Raw genomic sequence first — 22,779 nt, forward strand, 5'->3', positions numbered from 1 at the left:
AACAGGGAGTTGTAAGATTAAGAAAGGCATAAAGCCTTCCTGTTAAGTCAGAATGACTTTATGGTGTTCTCCTGGCTCACATTCTACAGAACCTCAGAGAGCTATGACAGCAAATGAAATTGTTTTGGTAATTAAACACTAATTGGAACCCTTCCTTATTTCAACAGTGTATAAAAGAAAAGCTCAACAAAAAAATCAACTCTTTCATGCCAATGGGGAAAACACCTCATACCATAAAAAGCATGCTGCCAATTACAGTATTTGTCCAAATAAGCATATATATATATATATATAGCACACAAAAAATATTCCTAATTTTACTAAAAGCATTTTAAAAGCACTGACTAAACATTCCTACCTGAAATACTTACCTTGCCTGACTACAGATTTCTATCAAAAGCTGCTGCTAAGAGGAAGCAAGCAGGAAATGAAAGTATGTCAAAGATTAGGCTCCTGGGTTCAACAGCTTCAGAGGGATAAGATAACAATGCCTGAGCCTGTTTGGCTGCCACAAGACAACCTGGTTTCCTCTTCCCAAAACTTCAAAGGGATTCAAGATACCAGCATCATAGCAGAGGAACAAGCAGCCAAAGCATGACTGTGAAAACTGACAGGCAAGGTCAGCTATTACTGCCACTGTGAATTTTAGTTAAGGAAACGAGCATAAAAAGTGATTTGTTGTGTTAACTCACTTTTCTAATTTTTGCACTCACTTCAATGAATGAATGATTCTTCATTCTGAAGATGCTTTTTATGCATCACTTTATTCAACTGATGATGTGTGGTGTCTGGAGGAAAGGGACTTGTCAGATTAACAGCTGGATTATGGCCCATGGAATGGGACAAACACTGCTGGGGGATTGAGGGACATCACATGGACAGGCACAGCATATCAACTTGTGACTTCTTTCTGCCCTGCCTGGGCATTAGGACAGGTGGAAAGCACATCTTGGTATATTTAATGGCATCCACATAACACCAGAGGAACAAAGAGGAACATTAGTGCTCACATTTTAAATCAGTTTTTAAGGGCTTTAAAAGGTTGAGTTTAAAAACAGAAAAGGTATTTTGCATAAAACAGTATGTAAGAATGTAACAAAAGAAGTCAAAGAAATCTGTGAAAGCATGGAACTCCAGTAATGCAGGGCTCTGGACACAAAGTTTTGATGCCAACACTGGTCTTGCCCACACTGAGGAACTCTCCTCTGAGAGAATTGCCACTAACCCTGTTCAACCCTGGCTGCATCTCACACTAGTACAAACAGAACATTCTTTATAAAGCAAGGCCTTCTACTCTCAGTTGAGGCTGTCCTTGCTACATAACTCTAACAGCTAATTAGAAACCAGCAATCTATCAGCTGACCTATAAAGAAAGGGACAGAACCTGAAGAGCCCTGGCCTAAGATTTGATCTTCTGAAATTTGTTGTTAATGTGCATAACTGTTTTTACTGCATTTAATTAGCAGCTTTGATACACTTGTCAAGATAAATTACAAACCTGACAGCCTAAAGAAGGTCACCTAGAACAACAATTACACTCTAAATTAAACTTTTTAATCATCTTGTGTCTGCAATATACTTTGACTCTGTTTCTTCCAAAACTACACACGAGCTACTTTGAAACCCAGTAGAAAGATGACCAACACAGGCTAGCAAACAGTAGTTTTGTATGCTGCAAATGAACTTTCAAATTTGACTGAAGACAATCAACACAACTAAAAATAGACTGAGAAAGTCTGCAGCAAGTCTCTGAAGACTTGTACCAGCTAAGACACATGTATAACAAAATCTAGGAATCAAAGTCTTTGACAAATACCTGCAAGAGAAGTCAAAAGTCTGGATAAGAGTAGCTGCAAGTAAACTGTTACATAGTTCAGGATGTGGTGGCTTGGAACTTCAGCACCAGTTTATCATGTGACATCTGCTGTATTACAGTCAAGTATGGCCACACCTGCCAGTTAATGGCAGCAGCCCAGATTTACTTGCTCTGAAATATGCTGAGCTGCCATCTTCAAAATGAGTGGTTTATCTTTCTGCAGCAGCTTGCCATTCAATACCTTTCAAATCAAGTGAACCTCATAGATTCTTTGGCTGAAGGAAGAAAAAAGCTCTATGTCCCTTGAGATATAAACAGGAAGTTTGAAAGATTCATTAAAAAGCTTGCTACATGAAAAGTAGGTAGGGAAGAGGTCAGGATCTGATTTTACCAAGATCCCTACAAAAGCAATAGCACGGCAAGGCAGCACTAAATATCCTTTCAGTGCATTCACACTGCTTCTTTACAAGGCCATACATGGCAAGGGTAACAGCAACTAAAGACATCTAAGAAAAAGAAAGATGGAATAATGGCATACCTGAACTAAAGGCAAATGTTTCCCTCCCTAATTTTTTATGGAGAAATGCTGCGTCCTCCCTTCTGGCTCCTGAAATTCCTTCCAGGCTGCCAGGATGTGATGGCTCTGAAAGTCCTCACAGACTGGGAGCTGGTACAGGCAACCTCATGTTCCTCATGGGGAGGAAAGTATTAGGGACTCTCAGCAGACACCTATGATCCTTCTGAGCTGTGAGCCCTCTGAAGGAGAAGGTGACTACAGTAACATTTATTTCATAGGGAAGAACCAAAACAAACAAGGCAGATAAGAACAATACAAAGGAGATTACAACACAAGAGAGAGCAATATGAAACAGGTGCACTTGGGACTCACTTCAACATTTCACACTGCTTTAGAAGAATCTGTATGACTTGCTCAGAAACTGCAAGGGCACAGTGCTGGCCCCTGAAGGATCCTGATCACTTCAGCACAAATCTAACTATATGAATATAGGTGGCTTTTGACCCTAAGAAAGTAGTTATTATACTGACTGCAAAAAACCTGATACTAGAGCAACTGAAAGTGAAGATGAAATTCTTTTCTTCTCTCTATTAAAAAAATTGCCAGAAAATTATTTTACTATGTAACGGGAAGTTTCAGGTTTTCCTTTCTCTCTATTTCCTCTCTTTTCTGCCTTTTTTTTGAAAGCTCTCTCCCCCTTGTTATTGAAACAGGAGAGATGTGTTTCAGTTGAAAAAAAATTGTAAAGCTATCGTAATTTCTCATTTGCCACTTGCAAAAGCAAAGAAAAATTTTGAGATGGTTGTACATATAAAGGGCAAAAAGTAACTCAGAACTGTTTCAAAGAGAAAAAAAAGCAAGAGTCAATCCCACTGACTCATAAAAAGATCACAAACAGCATGGGTACTCTTCTGGCATTTTGTACCCCCAAGAAAACACTCCCCATGCACAGGCCATTAAGTCTACATATCTTTATTCATGCACGTATCATTTCAAAAAATGTCATTCTTAGAAGTCTAATTTATACCACAAATGTTTGTGTCTTGCAAAATAAGTGGCAAAAATGCTTTTAGTATTATGGAAATGCAGAATTTTCTGACTTGTGGCATATTTTATCCAAAGTTAAGTGGAAGTTCAGCAAGGGCCGAGAGCATATCTCTGGTTCTTAGTGAGGCGTCAAATTTTTAGGACAAATTTTCTTGGTAAGTAGTTTGTTTGACTGCTATAGGTTACACAGTCTTCATTTAATTAACCAGAGGCTGGCACCATTAAAGTCATCTGAAAGCATCAGATAATTCATTTCAGGACAATTCTTACTTTGGCACATTCCTTTAAAATAGACTTTGAGACCTGTATTTGTAACCATGGAAAACGGAATTTCAAGGAAAGGTCTTAAGGCACAGGAAGAAAATACTAACAACAGCAATAATCAGGCCTGTCAGATGTCTGAAATGTGAAGAGCTGAAGAAACAGCCCCAGTACTGAGAACAATTAAATATGAGCTTTATGAACTTGTAGGCAAAAGCTTTCACAGAACTTCTGCCCCAGAGCAGTGAGTTTGTTCACACTGGTGTTGGCATGTAACTCTGTGCTTACCACAGCGAGGAGGAACTCTGTTACTGCCCCTCCCAGTTTCAGAAATGGAAACTAGATAACCAGACCTGTGAAAAACTAAGTGCATGTACTAGAAGGCTGTCAGAGTGCCTTTCCACATCATAAAGGCCCTCCTTCCCTGCTAAGAAAAGCCAGTGGAGGTCTACTGTGACTAGCCTGTGTAGGGAAGATGAGAAAAATAAAAAATGGACTAGTCTGGACTAAGCAATAAAGAAATCCAGTAATGTGCCAAAAGCTCAGTGCTCAGATATCTTTACCCCAGATGAGGGATTTATTAATTTTGCTAACAATTTGACACTCAAGCCATTTTCTAATCCTGCATTTTTTCTACATTTCTACCTGTAATATTCTGGATCAGCTGGGCTGTCTACAGGAGAAGAAAGACATATTGCAAGGAAACATATTACAAGATGAACAGTGTGCAGATATTAATCTATTGGCGTGACACTGATAGTTATGTGCATTATTTTTCCAGGAAAACATCTCTACAACATTTTCATGGCAATAAAAATACCAGGGTCTTTATGTCAATGGAGGCTTGGCTACTGCAGTTGCAAAGGTGCTGCTCTGTCAGATGAACTGACCTTTGATTTCTGGACAGTCCAGTGCCGACCCTGCAAACCCGGAGCCTTTGTTCTCAGGAGAAGTGGATTCCAGCTTCTGATTGGCAGAACCACGGCCAGAGTTGTCCTTAGGGCATCCATTCATATGACAGTCATTTATTCGCTGAGGCTCTTGAGATGCCTTCTCAGGTCCACTATTCTTGTTTTTAGGATCTTTAGTGCCTTGGTGCTGTTTAGATTTGCTTCTTTTTCTCCTGTTGTTCTAAATGGAGAAATATCGCAACACTGGAGACATCACTCAGTGCAAATTGTACAAACTCAAAATACAATCAGTAAATTGAGCACTCTTAAGTGGCTGTGACTATCCAGGATACAGTTTCTTATTAAAAGTGTTTCTGTGCATGGGCTGTTTTGGGATTTGTCCTGTGCTTGTCCAGGGTCCCACATCCAGGTACAAGCATGTGCTGTCCCAGAAATTTGCTCAGAACACTGGGCTCAGTGAGACAATGACAGAAGAATAAAAATTAAATAAAAATAGCACACATTGTCTACTTCAAGTACTGTCTACAGGTGTGAATGAAGTCACGTGTGCTGGAAAAGGCCAAGTACTGACCCAAAGTAGTACAATTCAAGTACAGACAGCTGTCAATGGATTTAAATGCCTTGACCCTAAAGAGCAAGTTCTTACCTTCTTTTTCCCTGTCATATTCCACTCCTTTAGAACCTGAGTTGCGCTGCCTAGAGAAAGATAAAACATTTCAATAAAAGTTCAGCTATGAAAAAGAACCATGTGTTCATGATCAGTCTCCTAGCTGAGGAGCATTTCAATTTGTTGTGAATTCTCTTATGTGGGGAGAACAAAATGGACACTGCTGCCTTTCTTCTTCTCAGTTACCTGTTTTGATTTCACTACTTATAGTGGATGGTCTGCTTGGCACTACTGGCTTTTTATGGACTTCACTGCACAAAGTGATTGTGTGCCTAACTTAAAACATTAGCATAACATCCAGAAAAATCAACACTCAAATCTCTTGCCTGAAAAGGAAAGTATCTCAGCCCCCAGAGTCAACAATGAGTACAATAGTCCACCCTAACTCTAGAGCATCCAAAAGTTTTAAAAACTACTGCATTTTTAGCACATATTTTTCATGTGTTACCTGTCATCTTCAGAAGACATAGGAGTATAAAAAGTAAAGAATTGGCATTCAAAAGAGTAATTTCATGGGCTCTTGCATAAAATCTGCATCACACAAATGCAGTAAACTTAGGCCTGGCAGAAAAGAATGGTAAAAAATTATACTGAAAAGTAGTTACAGTTAGACTTGAAATTCTGTCTGTCAGCCATAATGAGTTGCTTAGATAAATTTATGGAACAAAGCAGGCAGAGCTTTGGTCAGACCAGTGCCTGCTGCCATGTTAGAAGAAAACTCTTCTCCTTCTAATTAACATCATCATTTTGTTCTTCTGTAGCCTAATGCTGAAAATAGATCTTATGGTAAGCACACTGTCTGAACTGTCACCCAAACTACTAGGGCAGCATCTGCTACAATAATATTTTTAAATGCCAGCAGATTAAAGGTCTGCTAGAATTTAACAATCACTCCACAAATCCAGTAAATACTCAATTATTTGCCTTTTCAAATGGACTTCATACTCAGGCATTCTTCTCAATCCTTTCAGTGAAATCTTGGTATTAGTATTAAGAATTGGTGTTTTCAGACCACCAAGAGTTATCAACCTGTATTCAGCCAAAGACGTGTGAGGTTTTCGGATGTACCAAAATTACTTTTCAGTCACAATAAACCAGATCCAAGATTATCTGATGAGCCTCTCACACTCAATAGGGAAAATTACGAATCTTGCTAAGTCAGATCTGTTAAATTGTGAAAAAACTTGCATGGAATCCATCAAAGCCATGTTTTATTTGCTAGATGACATGACAATGCAGATAGAAGGCTAAGACAACTTCTATTTCATGTATAACTATATACATATTTACAATTAGTTACACACACACTTTTGTATATCTAAGTACAATCCCCTCTCCTAAAGGTATCTCATCTTTTGACAGGCACCATGTTTCTGTATCAAGTAATAAACATTTGCTCCCCATTTTACTCCATGTTGCTGAAAAGATGTGATTTCATGTGACAGCTTTGATAACTGTTTTCACAGTAGCAACCAACACCCTTTTTGTGTTGGCTGGTGGTGTCTTTGCTTTGCTCCCCTCAGATTCCCTGTGAGTTACTTTAGGGATTCGTCCAACTATCCTCTCTTTCTTCCAATTGGAAATGCACTAACTGTCCAAATCCCAAAGGCCTCATTTGAATACACCAGTATATTTTCTCAAACACATCTACAAAGCATCTGAACAGACCTTCTGGTTATGCTTAATTAGGTAAACTAGCATAGCAAATAAAACATTTGAACCCTCTTTCATATAAATCAAATTTTACATATGGAATAAAATTTGTAACAGAGGGATCACCTAAATGTCACTCCAGATATGAAGCAAGATTGGAAACGAAATATGAATATTTCTTGATTCAGCAAGCAGCACCACTGAGAGAAGCACTGCTCAACCTTTCCACTCAGCATGGCCACCCCAACGTTTTCACTGCAAGACTTCTCAGCAAGTGTTATTTCAATCTTAGCAATTTTTGTCATTGGTGTGAAAAAATATTTCAGTTATTCAGTCTATCCACAGTGGCAGCTACATGGATATGTATCTTTTCTACTCTTTCCAAACAGTAACAAATATTAGCAATTTTCATATACTCCCTCACAAAGACTTCTGAACAGTAATCATGAACTGGTGAAGTTCAAAAAAAAGGTCATCTGAACTCAGGTGTAAAAGCTTGCTTTTCTTCATGACTTCATTGCATTTCTTGCAAAGCTTGTGTTTGCCCTGTTTCTTCCTTAGAGCAGGTGATGAAAGAACTTCCTCTTTTGAGGAACCACTGGAAACAATTCATAAGCCACAAGCAAGCTATGATAACTTACTACAAAATAAAGTGAAAGCAACTTTCTGAATAGTCATCAAACAGTCCTCCAACACCTTGCCCAGGACATACATTACAGGAAAAAAAATATTGTTAATTGGATGCAGCACACTTCCCTTTTTCTCTGTGTGTGTGTGCACAGACAAATGCAATTTCATTACATCCCTCAGAATGTAACTGTCTGTGCAGCTGCCTGAAGCAAAAAGAACCATATAGATCTGATGGAAGAATTTTGATACATTTATAAATAGTCCAGTTTGCTTGCATCTGCTTTTTGCATATTGGTAATTCCTAGTATACGATGATGTTTTTTGGCTGACATATTTTAGTAAGTTATTCCAAATCAAACCCAAAAATATTTTGAAGCAAAATAGGCATGAATTAAACAACTTGCTGAAATAGCAAAAATCTCAGGCATTTTTAAGATATACAGGGCCATGTGAGACCACTGAACTTCTACTATCATGTATGTAAACCCAAGCTACAAAAATTTTGAAAAAGATTGCTCATGGTATGCCATTAGTTCTGCAGAGGGTTTCTCACAGATTCTGGTGAAAGTTCAAAATACTTGACTTTATATATTTACCAGGAAAGTGATATTAAAACACAAGTGACCTTTCATTAGAGGTGGTCTCATGACGCAAAATACAAACATGGATCCAAGTTTAAATGGCTCGAACTTCCAATGGAGTCTTGGTTCAGCCATTAGAAATGTCAAGGCTATTTGCAAAATTCAGATTGAGGTTTGAATGTCAATGTATGCATCAAGTTCAGGGGTTTAGGGGCCTGGTTATGTGCTTCAGAACTATCTCGAATCGTTCTTAGTTACTGTATCTCCAATAGTGAATAATTTCCTGACATGTTATTTTAAAAAGCATAAACTTTCATGCAGAATAAAGAAGCAGGTCTGCAGTAAGAATAGCTTCAAGAATGGCAAAGTCAGGTAGAACAGATGAACAACCATGTCAAACTCTTACTATGAAGAAGCAAAGATGCAGCCAGGAGGATCAATTTTTTTATCATTAACAAGTGTCACACATCAGATTTCAGAAGAACTACAGAATATATTTTGAGCCACTAGAGACAACAAATACTTTGGCATGTGATTGAATCTCTCCTGCATTAGTGAAAAAGGTACATTGTACTCACCATCCATGAAAGCTTGAACAGCCTTGTCCACATTGTTATCAAATTGCTGCAACACCAGAACTATCTCATTATTGCTTTTGTTGGGAACAATTGATCGGATTGCATTGATCTGTAAGTAAAGGAAGACAATCACAGGAATTGATCACATTCCTTCAGACTATCAGGTACCTCCGTGCCAATGCATGTTTATAGAAATGCTTGTTACACTCATGTGCTCACGAGCACACAGCAATGGATCTGTCTGCACAAAGCAATACCCATCCTATCCTCACTCAGCCATGCAAATAATGAAGCAGTTTCTGCATGACATCAAATCACAGAACTGGTAGCCAGTAATCCTGGAAACAAATCCAACTCTCAATCACGGCAGAAGAATTCTAGCTTAATTCAACTGCCAGAATTTGGCCTTATGCTCCTTTCCTAAATGGTCTATTTGCTGCCAAGTGTCTTGACATATCACCTATGCAAATTTAGTGAGCACACAACTTCTTCAACAAGGCTCTTGCATGGCCTTGCTACACCAAAGTTATGACTGATGTTTTTTTTGGCATCTGAAAAACAGTCACATGCATGAAAACAATTGAAGGCTAAAAGAGAACAATATAATTTTTAAAAGTTCTAGTGGCTGCTCAAGATTATTTCAGTTTGCTGTTCCACATACAAGTGACCAGGAAGCTTGTGTAACAAAATCCTGAACAAAGGACATGGGCTGCCAAATGCTTCCTTCAGGAAACTGCTGATGGATGAGGTGTTACACACACAGATGACTCTGGCATGCAATGCCTAAATTTCACAGCATTTGCTACTGCTATATTGTCAGTATCCATTGACACCAAATGGAATTCAACTCATGATGTTTTAATAAAATATTCCTACTGGAATCACATTATCACTTATTTTCTCATCCCTATATATTATAACTGAAAGCAAACAGCTACATGAAACTTTGTTGCTATTTTATTTTAATAGTATAAAAATTTTACTAGATCAGACAAAAACAAAAATATTTAAACATAATTAGCAAAACAAAAGCCTATGATAAAAAATTATAAACTCTGCCAGACCAGTTTAGCTGTTCCAAATTAGCTTTATGAACCTCTGTGTCAAGATATCCAGCACGTACTTACAATCAGAAACTTGTTATTGTCCTGCAAATGTTTATTTGGCACCCTCCTTTGTCATCTTTCTGTGGGAATACATCCTTGATTAGGGTGTACTTTATTTACTGCATCCCAATGTCATCATGCTAATTGTGCAGCAGTGTGGTGTTTTTATCCACGCTGCTGTGAAATATAATTGTGAAAAAGTAACACATGAAGGTAGAGCTGTTAAAGGGCATTAGGCTGGCTCACATGGCAAAAGCATTCACACTACCTTATTTTAGCTGCCCAGTTAGGTGCTGAAGGACAATCTCTATGGAGTCTCCAGCAACGGGGACATCAGAAGGTGATTGACAGCACTCAAGTGCTCAGATTTGAACCAAAAAATCTTATTTTCCTGTAGTGTGTGCACCCCACCCCTCAACCACTGTGTTTCCCTGTCCTGTACAGTACCATAAACCAGGAATCATGCTCTCTCAAGGCAGTGATGGGACAGCTCAGATTCCTGATGCCTACTGGACTCAGCTTCAGAAGTGCAAAAGGCTCATGCTTGGCTTCAGTGCATGCGAGCACAGCTACTTAGGATGATTTACTGTGCTCCTGTGCATCATCCCATCACACCCCCCTCTGCAGCTTCACATTCACCCACAACACCTCCCAGGTAGCAGGTCTAGCCTTGGACAGTCCAGGCCAAACCCATAATTTAGAAGGCAGTGGAGCTGAAGTGCTTGCCTGCTTCCCAAGGAGCCTTTCCCAGAGGCCTGTCCCATTGTCTGTCTAATGCTGCCACGCTACGACTGAACCAGGCTGGCACACAAGCTTGGTCCCCAGCCAATAGAGGCTGTGTTAGAATATCTACTAAACAGGGGTAACTTTATGTTAAAGTTCATACAGAGTAGGCTGACAAGTGGACTGCTTGAACCAGAGGTTGCTGCTGCCAGAAACTATGCAGAAAATCCCCTGTCTGCTCAAGCTTCTCTCTTCAGCTGACATGCATGCATGGGGAAGAAGTAATGAGTATAGCTCTCTGCTGTGTACTGCAGGCAGCCAAGTGAAAACTAACCCAAATCAATAGGATGTGAAGAGAAAGCACTGGAAAAAGGAGTTAATTAACCTAGTGATTGTGGGCACAGGCATGCTATTTACTGATAAAGCTGCAACAAGTGTGAACAGAGCTGGCTCCACAATAAAAGTTGGCAAAGACACTAAGGTAGAGCAGGCCACAAGCTGCAGACATTTTATGTTCAAGCTTGCAGCTCAAACATTTTCACCATGTGGATTACATCTTCATATTCTCACAAAAAACTCCCCTCTTCTTTCACAATCATGTGAATCGTCTCTCTGCCTGCTCAAAATTGCATAATCTCCTTGTGGTAACTGCTTACAGGAAAAATAGTGAAAGAAATATCTAGAGTATTCTACCCAACTTTAAACATAAGCACAAGGATCTCCCATGGCTTCTAGGTCCTACTTTGCTGTGAAAGGTCTGCAAGCCTCAGGAAGCATCTGGAAACAACCAAGCGAGGCTGAGACCTCACTGGGAGGATCAGCCAACCTGCCACACAGGGCACTTAGGAAACTTAAAAAGAAGAAGAATATCTGTAGGGTAGAGGACATTGACACACAAGAACTCAACCAAGCAGGCAATGTTTTAGACTACAAAATCGACCAAAGACTTTCTGTTTGCACTGTGTGATCTTTGTTAAGAATGTTTTGATTATAGAAAAACCAGAATTAAAAGCTAAACTGTGCTTCATCCAACTAATTCTATAATTAAATAAAAAAGGTTATGGAAACATTTCAGTTGTGGAGATAACCCAAAAAACCCCAGGATGATGATCTTAGGAAAAATGCTTAACAGCACAGAGAAAAGAAATTTAGCATATGGCAACACTGTAGACACAACCCTGGTTTAGTAGGACTACTAAAAAATTTGATTTAGGGAATTAATATACTGTAAAGCTCAACAGTTCTACTGCCAAAACCCAACAATATTTTTTGCTGACTGTTGCACAAAAAATACATTTGTTTATCTTTCTATTTGGAAAATATAAAAAAATGAGAAGTTTAATGAAAGAATTCCTCAGGAAAAGAACATCAGATTGCAAAGGAAAGCATCCAAGACCTAGGAAATCCAAAATCAGAAGTTGCTTAGACTTTTTAAAATCTGCTTCTCTTATGTATGTATGCTGTGATACCCAGGATATCTACAGGTTAGAGTTTCTCCTAAATGTCCATATTTGTGCAGTGATTTAAGTGGGTGAGTAGATGAAAACTAAAATTTGCAATCAGTAGGACGCATCAAAATTCATACACACACATCTATTTCTATAATCTATATCTATAACTATCTCAGTTCAGAACCAAAAGAACAGAGATCCCAAAAGGTTTTGCTCCAAAACAAAGTACTTTGTCTTGTAAATTCTTAGGAAGAAAATGCCATCATGTTACCATACTTCTTCTGGAATGTCAAAGACAAAGATCTGTGTGCCAGACAGCAAGTCTACAACACATGCACTGTTTTACCAATGTTGTAATCCAGAATACATTGGAACTGTTGTACACAGGCCATGAAAATGTCAGCAATTTCTGGACAGAAATTACTGATGTGTGGTTACAAGACTCAGATTGTGACCTGACAGTATATCTGGGAGGAGGACAAGGTACATGGAGGGAGACCAGCCTATATGACAGCCTTCACACAGAAATGCAAATTTCAAGGTCCCAGATATTCCAGCTCTTAGTTCCTTTAACCCTGATTTCAAATATATATGTAGATTTCTAGGTCTGAAGCTCAGCTCTGTCCCTCAAGCAAAAAGTGTCCCATTTGTTTCCAGAAAGGGACCTAATGATAAAAAAGGAAAAGCCAAAGGGAGGGATGGGAAACTTCCTGACAGCATAAGCCTAACACAAATGCACTTCTCCAACTGCAGGTCATAAGAGACCTAACACAGACTGTGATGAACAGAAGCATATCAAAGCTCCAGGAATGCTTGACAAATGCAAGATGACAAAGTGGATTTACTGAAGGGCTCAATGTGATCTGGATCCAGCCACTCCAGGTATGGTGGCCCCTCTGTGGCTCACCTGCTAGCTCAGGTGATAAAACAGCCCTTGTGCTAGTACAGCTATATAACTCACTGCTTACAAACCTCCAGCTGCTTGAGAGAAGTCCATCACTTCCCAATCCAAAAAACTGTACAGAGTTCATTTTCATTACATATGTGATAGGATGATGCCAGGGCAGCAGGTAATTCCTAACTTTATCTCTCTAAACTGATAGTCCTCAAACTCAGCAAGGATATCCATCTTCTTAACATGTAAGCAATACATTATGCAACTAGAATCATCTGGTATTCATGACTTCTCAACAACAAACTCCTTTAAAAAATATTCAGCATCCTAAAGTATGAAAGAGCAGAAGAATCCCTTCCCAGGGAATGGTACTGCATTAATGCCATTCTGCAAAGGCTAACTCAGCAGTCTACTTCATTAGATTTCCATTTATGTGGGAGAAAACTTTTTTTCCTACTTACTGAAACCTGATCATAGGAGAAACAGCATTACCAGACTAATTATTTTGTGAAATATCCTGTTTTTATCCAGTGTAGATTCCCAGTGAACTGCTGTCATCATCTGGATGCTAGACAGCATTCCAGACACTAAGAGAACTCAGTAACATACCTTCAGAACCACAGACAATTAAGGCTATTAATGTCAGCATTAGTTGAGAATCTGTCACTGACAGCAGTTAAGTTCCTGGGCTTCCCCTCCTGTAGCCTAACAGGAAAGCACATTACTTTGTTTACTAAGAAAACTTTCTCAGAATTTCAGCTTACAAAAGCTACTTTAAAGCAATCACAGATCTAAAATATAAATCTCTTAATCTTGAAAAATACTGTATACAGTCAAGAGCATGAAAGACAGGACCCAGGTCTACCTCCATTTAAACCCATGATCCAGAGCTCAAATCCTGCTAATGCTTACTGCAATTTGAGCCAGACTGTGTCTCATCAGGACCAGAATTCCACAGTCATGAGGATGTTTTTGTCTGTCCCTTACAAAAAAACGCTGAAGACTGCCCAGAAGCGGAATCAAAATTGGAAAAGGTTTCAAGTCCCCTCAGACAAACTTCTACCTTATAATAAAATCCTCAAGGTCGGATCAGATATACTTGACTATTTTTCTGATGATTATTGTTAAACATCTCACTTGGGGCAAATTTTTGGCTCACCTAAAAAAAAATAAACACACACACACACACACACACACACACACACACACACACACACACACAAAATGAATCACTAACAGGTTACTTTGGAGGAATACAGCACACAGGAAAGGATGCTGAATTCTACCTTCCCATAGTAATCTACTCTAAGTCCTCACAAACACCCATCTCACAAGACTTTCCAGGTAAGTCAAGCTCAAAGAGAAACAGAGCCTGCCTGGAAGTTGTGAGACCAGATTACCTATTCCATGCAGAACCAAGCTGACAGTGATGTGTGCTCCTCTAAGCCCTTTACTTTCTCTGTCAAGTTTCAAATGGTTCCCAGGCAACTGTAACAACATGGACTCAATCACTGCCTGTTTGCTGCTCTGCTCCATCTGGTCCCCCTTGGCATCATCTCAAAGAGGATGTTTCTGGTGAATAAGTAACATATCCGGGGTTCACAGAGTTTGTTTATGTATTTCTGACACAGTGACAAATTAAAGTTCTTTGCTGAAAGCTCACGGCTGTTCTGAAACCCCTAAACACAGCTGCTCTAATCCCCTTAAGTAAGTTACTATTATGGTCACTTAGAAATATTCTTATTCGTGCTTGGTTAGGAAAACTAGCACTGATCCACCTTCACTTGGTACTAAACATTAGAATCAACAAGTTTTCCCTAAGTTAAGAACTAAATTAATTTATAAGTATGGTTATCGATAAACACAGACATTTCCTACTTTACTTTTACTGCATGTCAGTAGCAAATTTTTATGTACACATATACATCATTCAATTCCATTACACCCCCAAATTCTCCCAAATCCTGCAAGTGAAGCAGGGAAGAAGGGCTGCCAGCAGAACACTGCTGGTTTTGATAATCTAGGAATTTAGCATTAGCAGATGTCCTGGCCACATTAAGCAAGAAAATGCATTTTAAAACCACTTGATGGTAGAATTTTTAAAAACGTTTTGAACTTCTACACAAACATATTTCATGAACACAATTTGACTTGGTTGTATTAAGAGGGTATTTCTTACATTAGAGACATTTTTCCAGAAGCTTTACTAAGTTCATCCTGGCAAACTGAACAAGTGTTGTTAATATCCCCTTTGAGCAAAATGGCAGCTTTGATCAGATCTGTGATCTCCCTCATACATTCTGATCATTAATTCCTAGTAAGCCCCAAAAAAGTTCTACTTGCTGCAGTGAACTTCTTTAGGCACTTGGCATGGATTTATTATTTCACCCTTATCCATCAACTAGAAAGCCAGACATTCTAATATGTTATTTCAGGATTCCTGAGAAGTTTGGCTTAGTAAGAACTGTTCTACTTGAGTGATGACAGCACCATTTACAGACATGAGTCTGTGATATCCTTAATCCAAGTTAAATGGCTCATCAACTGACAAAAGTGCATTTTGATCAACTTTGCTGGTCTTTGAACAGTCCATCTACTTCAACACATGGGCAAAGAACAGCTGCAAAGGTCAACTTTAAGGAGAAAGTGAAATCACAGATTGGAAACTATTGCTTTGGTAATGAATGATTTCAAATTTACATACTACTTCCATTCCTTCCACTCTAAATTCTCCTCTTTGCTTGCATGCTGACTATTGCTTATGAAAACCACATTTATGGTGTAATGCAAACAAAACTGTGAAACCTCCAAACCCACATCTGAAGAAAATTTCCTTGCAGTGCTGCCCATTTGCTCCTCCAGCTCTGACACTTGAAATGACAAATGAGAAAGCAAGCCTTTCAGGAGAACTTCAGCAGAACATCACTCCTAACAGAATCTCAAAAGGAAAATTTTCATCTGAACGAGTATTTTGCTAATCCCAGATGACAGCACATCTCACAGCAAACAAACAAAAACAAAACAAAACTCCAGAAAAAAATAACAACAAAATAACAACAACAACAACAACAAAAAAGGACCCAAAAGCAAGTCTTGAAGTTTAAACAATTCCTGATATTTCTTTGGATCAAAACCAAACTCACATGCCAGAGATGAATGGTTATTGTGGGAGTGCCTGATACTCACTCTTCTCTTGTTAAACTAAGAGGGCCTAATTGTTGCAGGAGACAATACTTCACTTGTCTTTCTCACTCCAATTTCCTCTTCTTTGGAAGACTTGTAATTCAGAATCTCAGCACCTCTTCTGGTGATGTACTAGGTTAATGCTTGAATACCTCCTTTGACTTTATGAATTTGGATGCAAGCCAATGAGTTTAGCTCATTTTACCCCTTAATCCAGTGAACTTTTGTGCATATGATCTGAACTATGTATAACACTCAGTCTCTGAAAATCCACAAAAAATAAGTCCTTACTTATTTTCAGGCACAGAGATGATTATGAGTGTTATCAGAGGCAAGAGGGAGAATGGCATAGTGAAGGAAGACTACAGCAAGGATCAGGGCAGAGGGAATTATTCTGAGAGGTCCTGATGGTAAACTTCTTATACTGGTTATGCACGCAATTAGTGACCTTTGTGTCTGCTGAAATGCAGAACTTAGGTTATTCCAGAAAATCTGTGGGTTATGTGCATGAAAATATGGTAATTGAAACAGTCCTGGCTCCCCCACAAGAGTATCACAGCTGCAGGAGTCCCTGCCAACTATGGAAACTTTCATTAGCCTTCCTAACATCACAGGCCAACATTTATATAAATCTCTTGGGGGAGAAAAAAGAAGATACAAAATAGAATGCTTAACCTATTGACTCTATGAACTATTTCAGCTGAAATGCCAAGAATGAATTATACAAGTACACCACAGTAGCATTCTCTTATGACTCAAATTCAGGGGTGGAGCTTTACAGAGCCTGTAATGTCCAAAATGTCTGCACTGGCCTCACACCACTTTTAAAACAGTGGCAGAGGTTTTACTTTCTTGAATAACTAGAAGTTGATCATGGAGAGAACACAGGGGAAGGAAAAAAAAACAATGGGAAAAAACCCCCAAACAACTGCTGCCCCGCCCCCAAACCAAAAAACAAACATGCTGAAATCTGCATGGGACTTTCACCACAAGTGAAACAGTCTTCAGTATAAGGAGAAACTTGTGTGCTATTTTTGCAGAAACTTACATGAGTAAGTATTTGTGTGCAGATGTAGAGCTCCTTTGGCTTCATGCAAGTCCTAGCAAGATCAAAGTCTTAAGTACATCAAGATCTGCAAGCACTAAGGTAGAGGAAAGGGAGAACTGGGAAGGGACTGTATTCTAGTCTGTTCTTTTAAAGCAGGCCTGCTTGTATTTATGTTGAAGGCAATGGATTTGTGAAGCTCAGCAGAAGTATTATATTTATAAACCTTGGGTTTTTACCCAGAAATATTGCCTCCTAAAAGGTGGGTAAAAGTAAACATTAAACTCACTCTGCTTCAATGTTGTGAGGCATGACTATGGAAGCTCTGTAAGCTGAGTGAGAAAGGGATGTGATTTTGACTCCCTTACCAGCACACTGTAAATGTGTCTGCTTTTCAAAGATGCAAATGAAATCCTCCCATTTTAGCAGTTTATGTGTGAATATTATCCAAGGCAACTCTGCAGGACTTATTTGTCAACTTTTTCCATGTATTTCTAGTGCATCACTCAAAGATCTCTGAAGCCACAGTCACTGCATAGGCACCATACAGTAAACCAAATTCAAGATACCAAACAGAGACACTGCAATCCTGTTTTAAAACACAAGGAACTTGCCCAGGTGCAATGGCTCCCTGAGCACATCACCTTCTCAACTGCAGAGTGTAGTTTATGCACTTTATGCATTAGGTTATTAATCTATATTTTCAAGAATAAAACCCAGTGATTTTGCAAAACAATTTCAATTGCTATTAAACTAAGTTTTCAATTTGGCATAGGGATTTAGTGGCACTAAATACTAATGGAAGATGCAGGAATAAAGAGGGGAGCAATTTATAACAGAGAATATTGATTCAATTATTTTCCTGCCTTAAAATGCATATGCTCATAAACATTTGATCTGGGGCACTCCCAGCTGATATCACACTTGGAACAGCAGATATCTACCATGAACAAAACTCCTGTTGCAGTTCTTAATTCTTAAACTTGCAAAAGACAAACACATGATTTGTAAAATCCTGCACTTGTAAAACTGACTAAAATAAAAAATTCCAAGCTACACAGTAAATATGTACAGGTTCAATTGATTTATTGAGTTATATTTGGGGAATTATTGTACTCTGGCAGCAGGGAAAAGAATTCGATGACATTACTTTCTATTACAAAATCATCATGCTACTCAATTTTAAAACCCTGTGCTTTTATTAAGGACAACATTCAGCACCAAGACAGATATTCATATTGACATGCAAATCCTCAAGCACAATGAGCAACACAGAGGTTAACAACAAATATAAGGTAAAACCAGTGACAAAACAGGCACCTGGGCAGTGCAAGAGGTAAGGAACTGTTTCCCATAAGGAGAGAGAGAGCAAAAGAAATTCCATGGTTAGATGGTCTCCTCACAATCTGCCTACTGGGAGCCACAGAAGATCTCCTGACCTACCTCATATCCTAATTTGCTTTAGGTCCTTTACTGCTCCTGAAAGTCTAGCTCTAGCCAAGGATATGGAGAAGACTCAACCACATGGAATGCAGTTAAAAGCAGACACACTTTCATAGGAAAAAGTAATCTATTCTTTGCAAGACCTGCACTTTTAAGAATTGCTTTAAGTATTATAACATTTTTTGGCTGAAAATTATTTCTAAAGGGCATGTTTCTTCAATGGTTGCATTTTGTACAGCAGCAATCATCCCAAAGTGCTGTTCTCCACAGCATCAGTGTGCACAGGAATTACAAAGGAACAAGAGAACTCTAGCTGACACTCTCTGCAAAAAAGTAAAAATGCTTCTCATCATGCAAGATTCAGATTAGTCCTACCAATACCTGTGTGTGTACTTAACTTCATGCACAGAGTCAATACATGATAAAGTTCAGTATGTAAACAGTGTTGGAAAGAGCAGAAGTTAAATAGGTATGCAAATATAATTTTGGTTTATAGTGCACTGTTACTTGAACCTACCTTTTCCTTGATATTTACATGAGAATTGATTTCTGCCATCTTTATTCAGAGGAGAGTAGTGTCTCTGAAATGAGAAAAAAAATCAAAGAGATTAATTTGGAGGTTTTAGTCCCAACCTGTCAAAGCTACACCTGTAATGACTAATTGCATATGCTTACCTGTAAGCATTAGAGAAAAATGAGAACACAGTGTCCTGCACAGCAGTGCTCAATCCTGCCAAAGGTAAAGCTAGTCCAAATTTCCTACCTTCCCCAGATTAGTTCTGCAAGCACATTTAAAAATGCCTCAAAGCTATGAATCTGGATAAAAGGCATATCACAGTTCTCCCAGCCATGTCTCCCATACCCTGTTCTGAGGCTATAAAGAGCAGGAGTACCTTAGATGAATTTAACAGCTCCTGTTTTCTAATTCACCAGCATCCTCAATTTTTGCCAAAAGAATTTATCAATTAATGCAGTCCTAAAAAGCAGCTAAATGTGCCAGGAGGTTGGGCTGACAAGTGCTGCATGGCTGTTTGTTGTTTGGTTTTAATTCATAACTAATTCAGAAGATTTAGTCACACAGCTCCTACTGAAACTAACAGGGTCTGTAGATTTAATTATCTCTAAGTCTTCTCTGAAAACTTGGGCACATGAATGGAATTTGCATATGATTAAGAAATCCTGCAATATGCTTTCTATTTCCAGTTATGTGGCTGGGTAATTTAGAGACACTCTACCACATGATGAAGAGTTAAACACAAGGAAAGGAGTCCTGTTGCCTATTCTTGCTTCCATCAAAAACAACTGCTGTAAACTTCAGTAAGGAACAGAGCTGAATCTTCACATTTTAAAATTAAGTCACACACAAAGAATTACAGCAAAGCCAAAGTCAAATGAAATACAAGCTTGATTTGGTCATTCTCTTTAACTCTATTGTACACTGATAAAAAGGTATAGATATATGAGAATGAACCCTGAAATTCATTTTAAGTTTTAAAGTTGGAACAGCCCCTTTTCCCATTTGAGCATTTGCTATGTGGACTGATATGTGTTCCAAAAATTATTCTAAATCTCTTTTAATGCCCTTAAACAATGCTCCCTCCACTTCTTCTTTGAAACACAGAAGTTTAGTAGAGTTCAAACTCCAGAAATTAAGCCCTTCTCCTACAGTATTCACTGACAACTTTTAAATCTTATAATTAATTTCTGTATGCACCCATTTTCTAACTGAAGAGATGAGAGTTGAGGAAGCATATGTGGAAGAGATAACAGGAAGAAGAAAAAGAAGTTCATTTGAGTTTTGGTCTGATGAAGAGCCAAAAGACAAAAGGAACCATTTGCATTGCCAGCTATTAAAAAGACATGCTTGAAATAAGTAAGGTTGCTCGTGCCATCTCCATCTTACTACACTATGAAGAGATGCTCTATCAGAACTCAAGTACCTTTTACCTGTATTAAGTCAGTGGCTCAAATGCTCAGCTAAGGCTGGAGTCTCACCATGTTTTTGAGAAGCCTCTTTGGCAGCTGGGCCACTCTGTCACTGGGAAGCAGACACTGTTACTGGCTGCTGCTATCTCAGAGCGGAAGGTTGCCCTTCCTGCCCCTCCTTACATCAAGAATGAAAGAGCTCAAATTAGTTTCTTTGTCAAGCCCACCCAAAGGCTAGAAAGAGAATTAAAAACATCTGGACAGAGCAGGCAGGAAGATCACTCAGAAGCTAAGTTAAGCTCAGGGCAATTCCATTTCCAATATTTAGCGTGTTCCAATAACAAAAGAAAGGTGTTGAGAAATGCTTGTAGCCTGTAGTCCCTAGACAATTTTTTTAAATGTACTTCTTGTCTTTTGCTGTCAGCTATTTCTCATGCTGAAGGGGCAAAGAACATGAGCTATAGATGATAAATTTTCCCATGCAGACTGGAAAAGTCAGCTCTAAAGTTACTCTGAATCTTCACCTCCCTTGCTGCTTCTCATAAAAGCATGGCTTCTCTCTAGTGACATCCAACCCATGCTGGATGGGTCCCATTCTCTGTTTAAGGGATAACTGCATGGGAAAGAATAGTTAAGGAATTCAACTGGTTTGCTCTTGTATCCAGTACAGAGCAGATTTTGTAATGTTAGAGACAACTGATCAATGCACTGTTGCACACTGATTCAAATACACTTAATCTGATCCAGCTCCTCACAACAACATTAACAAAAAAAGTTAATCTGTTCCTGAAGAAGCAAGCACACAACACAGAAACAAGCCCACTAAGGGAGGTAACAAACTCTTCTGGCCTTAAAAGTTTATTAATCTATAAAAACCACTAAGTAAAGGGAAAATATCTTTGTCACTTTAAATGAGGATTTAAACATGTGTTATCAATTTTGTACCAAAATTGTACATTTTAAAACTGCATCTTGTATGAAGCAAACGAATCCAAATAATGATACTTTGTGAAAGCCTCATGCCTCTCAACCCAGGTTTCTTCAAAGATACTAGCTAAATAATTCTTGAAATTTAAATAATTTTGCTGATTAAATCCGACTACTTAGCCAATCCTACTCTTTGTAGCAATGCTCAGACTTGATTTAAAACCAGATATAAAAACTTCATTCAACACCTTGCCAGAATTTGATGTGTCTCTTCTCTGCTGTACACTGCAGGTGTTGCTGTGATTATAGCCTTCCACCAATAAATGTGGTGCTGATTCAGCTAGCTTGCAACTGCAAGCCATTTCAAAAAGACCTGGCATGCTACACGAAACATACCCTCTGCCTCTTTCTTCCTTTCTCTTTTTTCTTTCCCTTTTAAGATAAAGAAGTAAGAGGACACCAGCTTTTACAAATGGACCCATTTCTCTATACTTCACACACTTCATTAATATGCATTTTACAACTGTCAAAATGAAGATGCTAAAACTGAGTTGGAGCTATTTTTCATTCACCTTGTCCAAGGACAGATAATTGAAATAACATTTATAAAACACTTGCTCGTTTATATAACTCAGTCCAGCACTGCTTGTTACATAAAATACAGATGATACATTAAAAAGAAAATGCCAATGCTGCACTAATTTTTAAAAGGATCATCCTTTATGGCTATACTTGATATCTAACAAATTTAAATTTCTCATTGTAGCACCAACTGATTTATTGACATTAACTAGTGTTTTTCCCTCTGGGGTTCTTTTAATCTCAGTATTTAGCAACTACTTAGTTTCTGATCCTGTGGCAAAAGACCACAGCATATCCATAATTTTATGAACAAAATGGTCCCACTGAAGTTTGCAAGCTTTATCTGCAGGCTTGGATCTAAGTCTGAGCTGCTACATTCTCATCCTCAGTTCTTCAGCAAAGCTCCTTTCTGGCGAGTTGTGGAACATGAAAATAGGACCCTGAGCTGAGCCCAAAAGGGACCTAAAGCCAGTGGAGAACAGCACTTTACATGTCACCAAAAGCATGCACACAAAAGAAGGTTTGGAGAAAGATCTCTTGGCAGAAAATTTTCTGCATTGACCAAGATTAAGTTAATACAAGCACTAAATTTAAAACACAGAAAACATACTGTATATGAGAGATTCTGAGCTTGAATGTCAGCTTACATGCTTTGTCTTTCTCCACACCTCCTGCTTGCATTTCTGCTCCTGAAATGTCATTGCAAATCATGCCAAAAGACTTCCAAGAAAAAGAAATTAATGAAAAAAACCCCAACAAACTACAAAATCCCTTATATAAATGGGTCATTAATTTCTGATATAAATTTTCAAATGCATTACCTGCAGCAGGAGATCA

The 22,779-nt window shown here is 38.6% G+C and overlaps 1 protein-coding gene across 5 annotated transcripts in view; it reads right to left on the bottom strand.

Moving 5' to 3' along the window:
• Nucleotides 1–22,779, bottom strand: part of SPATS2L (spermatogenesis associated serine rich 2 like) — a 78,854-nt gene that overhangs the window by 23,142 nt on the left and 32,933 nt on the right. For all 5 annotated transcript variants that reach the window (XM_059853345.1, XM_059853349.1, XM_059853348.1 and 2 more), the window contains 4 exons: nucleotides 19,025–19,088; nucleotides 8,662–8,770; nucleotides 5,199–5,248; nucleotides 4,532–4,772 (listed from right to left, as the gene is read on the bottom strand). In XM_059853345.1, coding sequence (XP_059709328.1) covers nucleotides 4,532–4,772; nucleotides 5,199–5,248; nucleotides 8,662–8,770; nucleotides 19,025–19,063 — 439 coding nt within the window. In that variant the 5' untranslated portion in view covers nucleotides 19,064–19,088. The remainder of the gene's footprint in view (nucleotides 1–4,531; nucleotides 4,773–5,198; nucleotides 5,249–8,661; nucleotides 8,771–19,024; nucleotides 19,089–22,779) is intronic.

This window comes from Haemorhous mexicanus, chromosome 8 (genome assembly GCF_027477595.1).
Source record: "Haemorhous mexicanus isolate bHaeMex1 chromosome 8, bHaeMex1.pri, whole genome shotgun sequence".
NCBI classification, from domain to species: Eukaryota; Metazoa; Chordata; class Aves; order Passeriformes; family Fringillidae; genus Haemorhous; species Haemorhous mexicanus.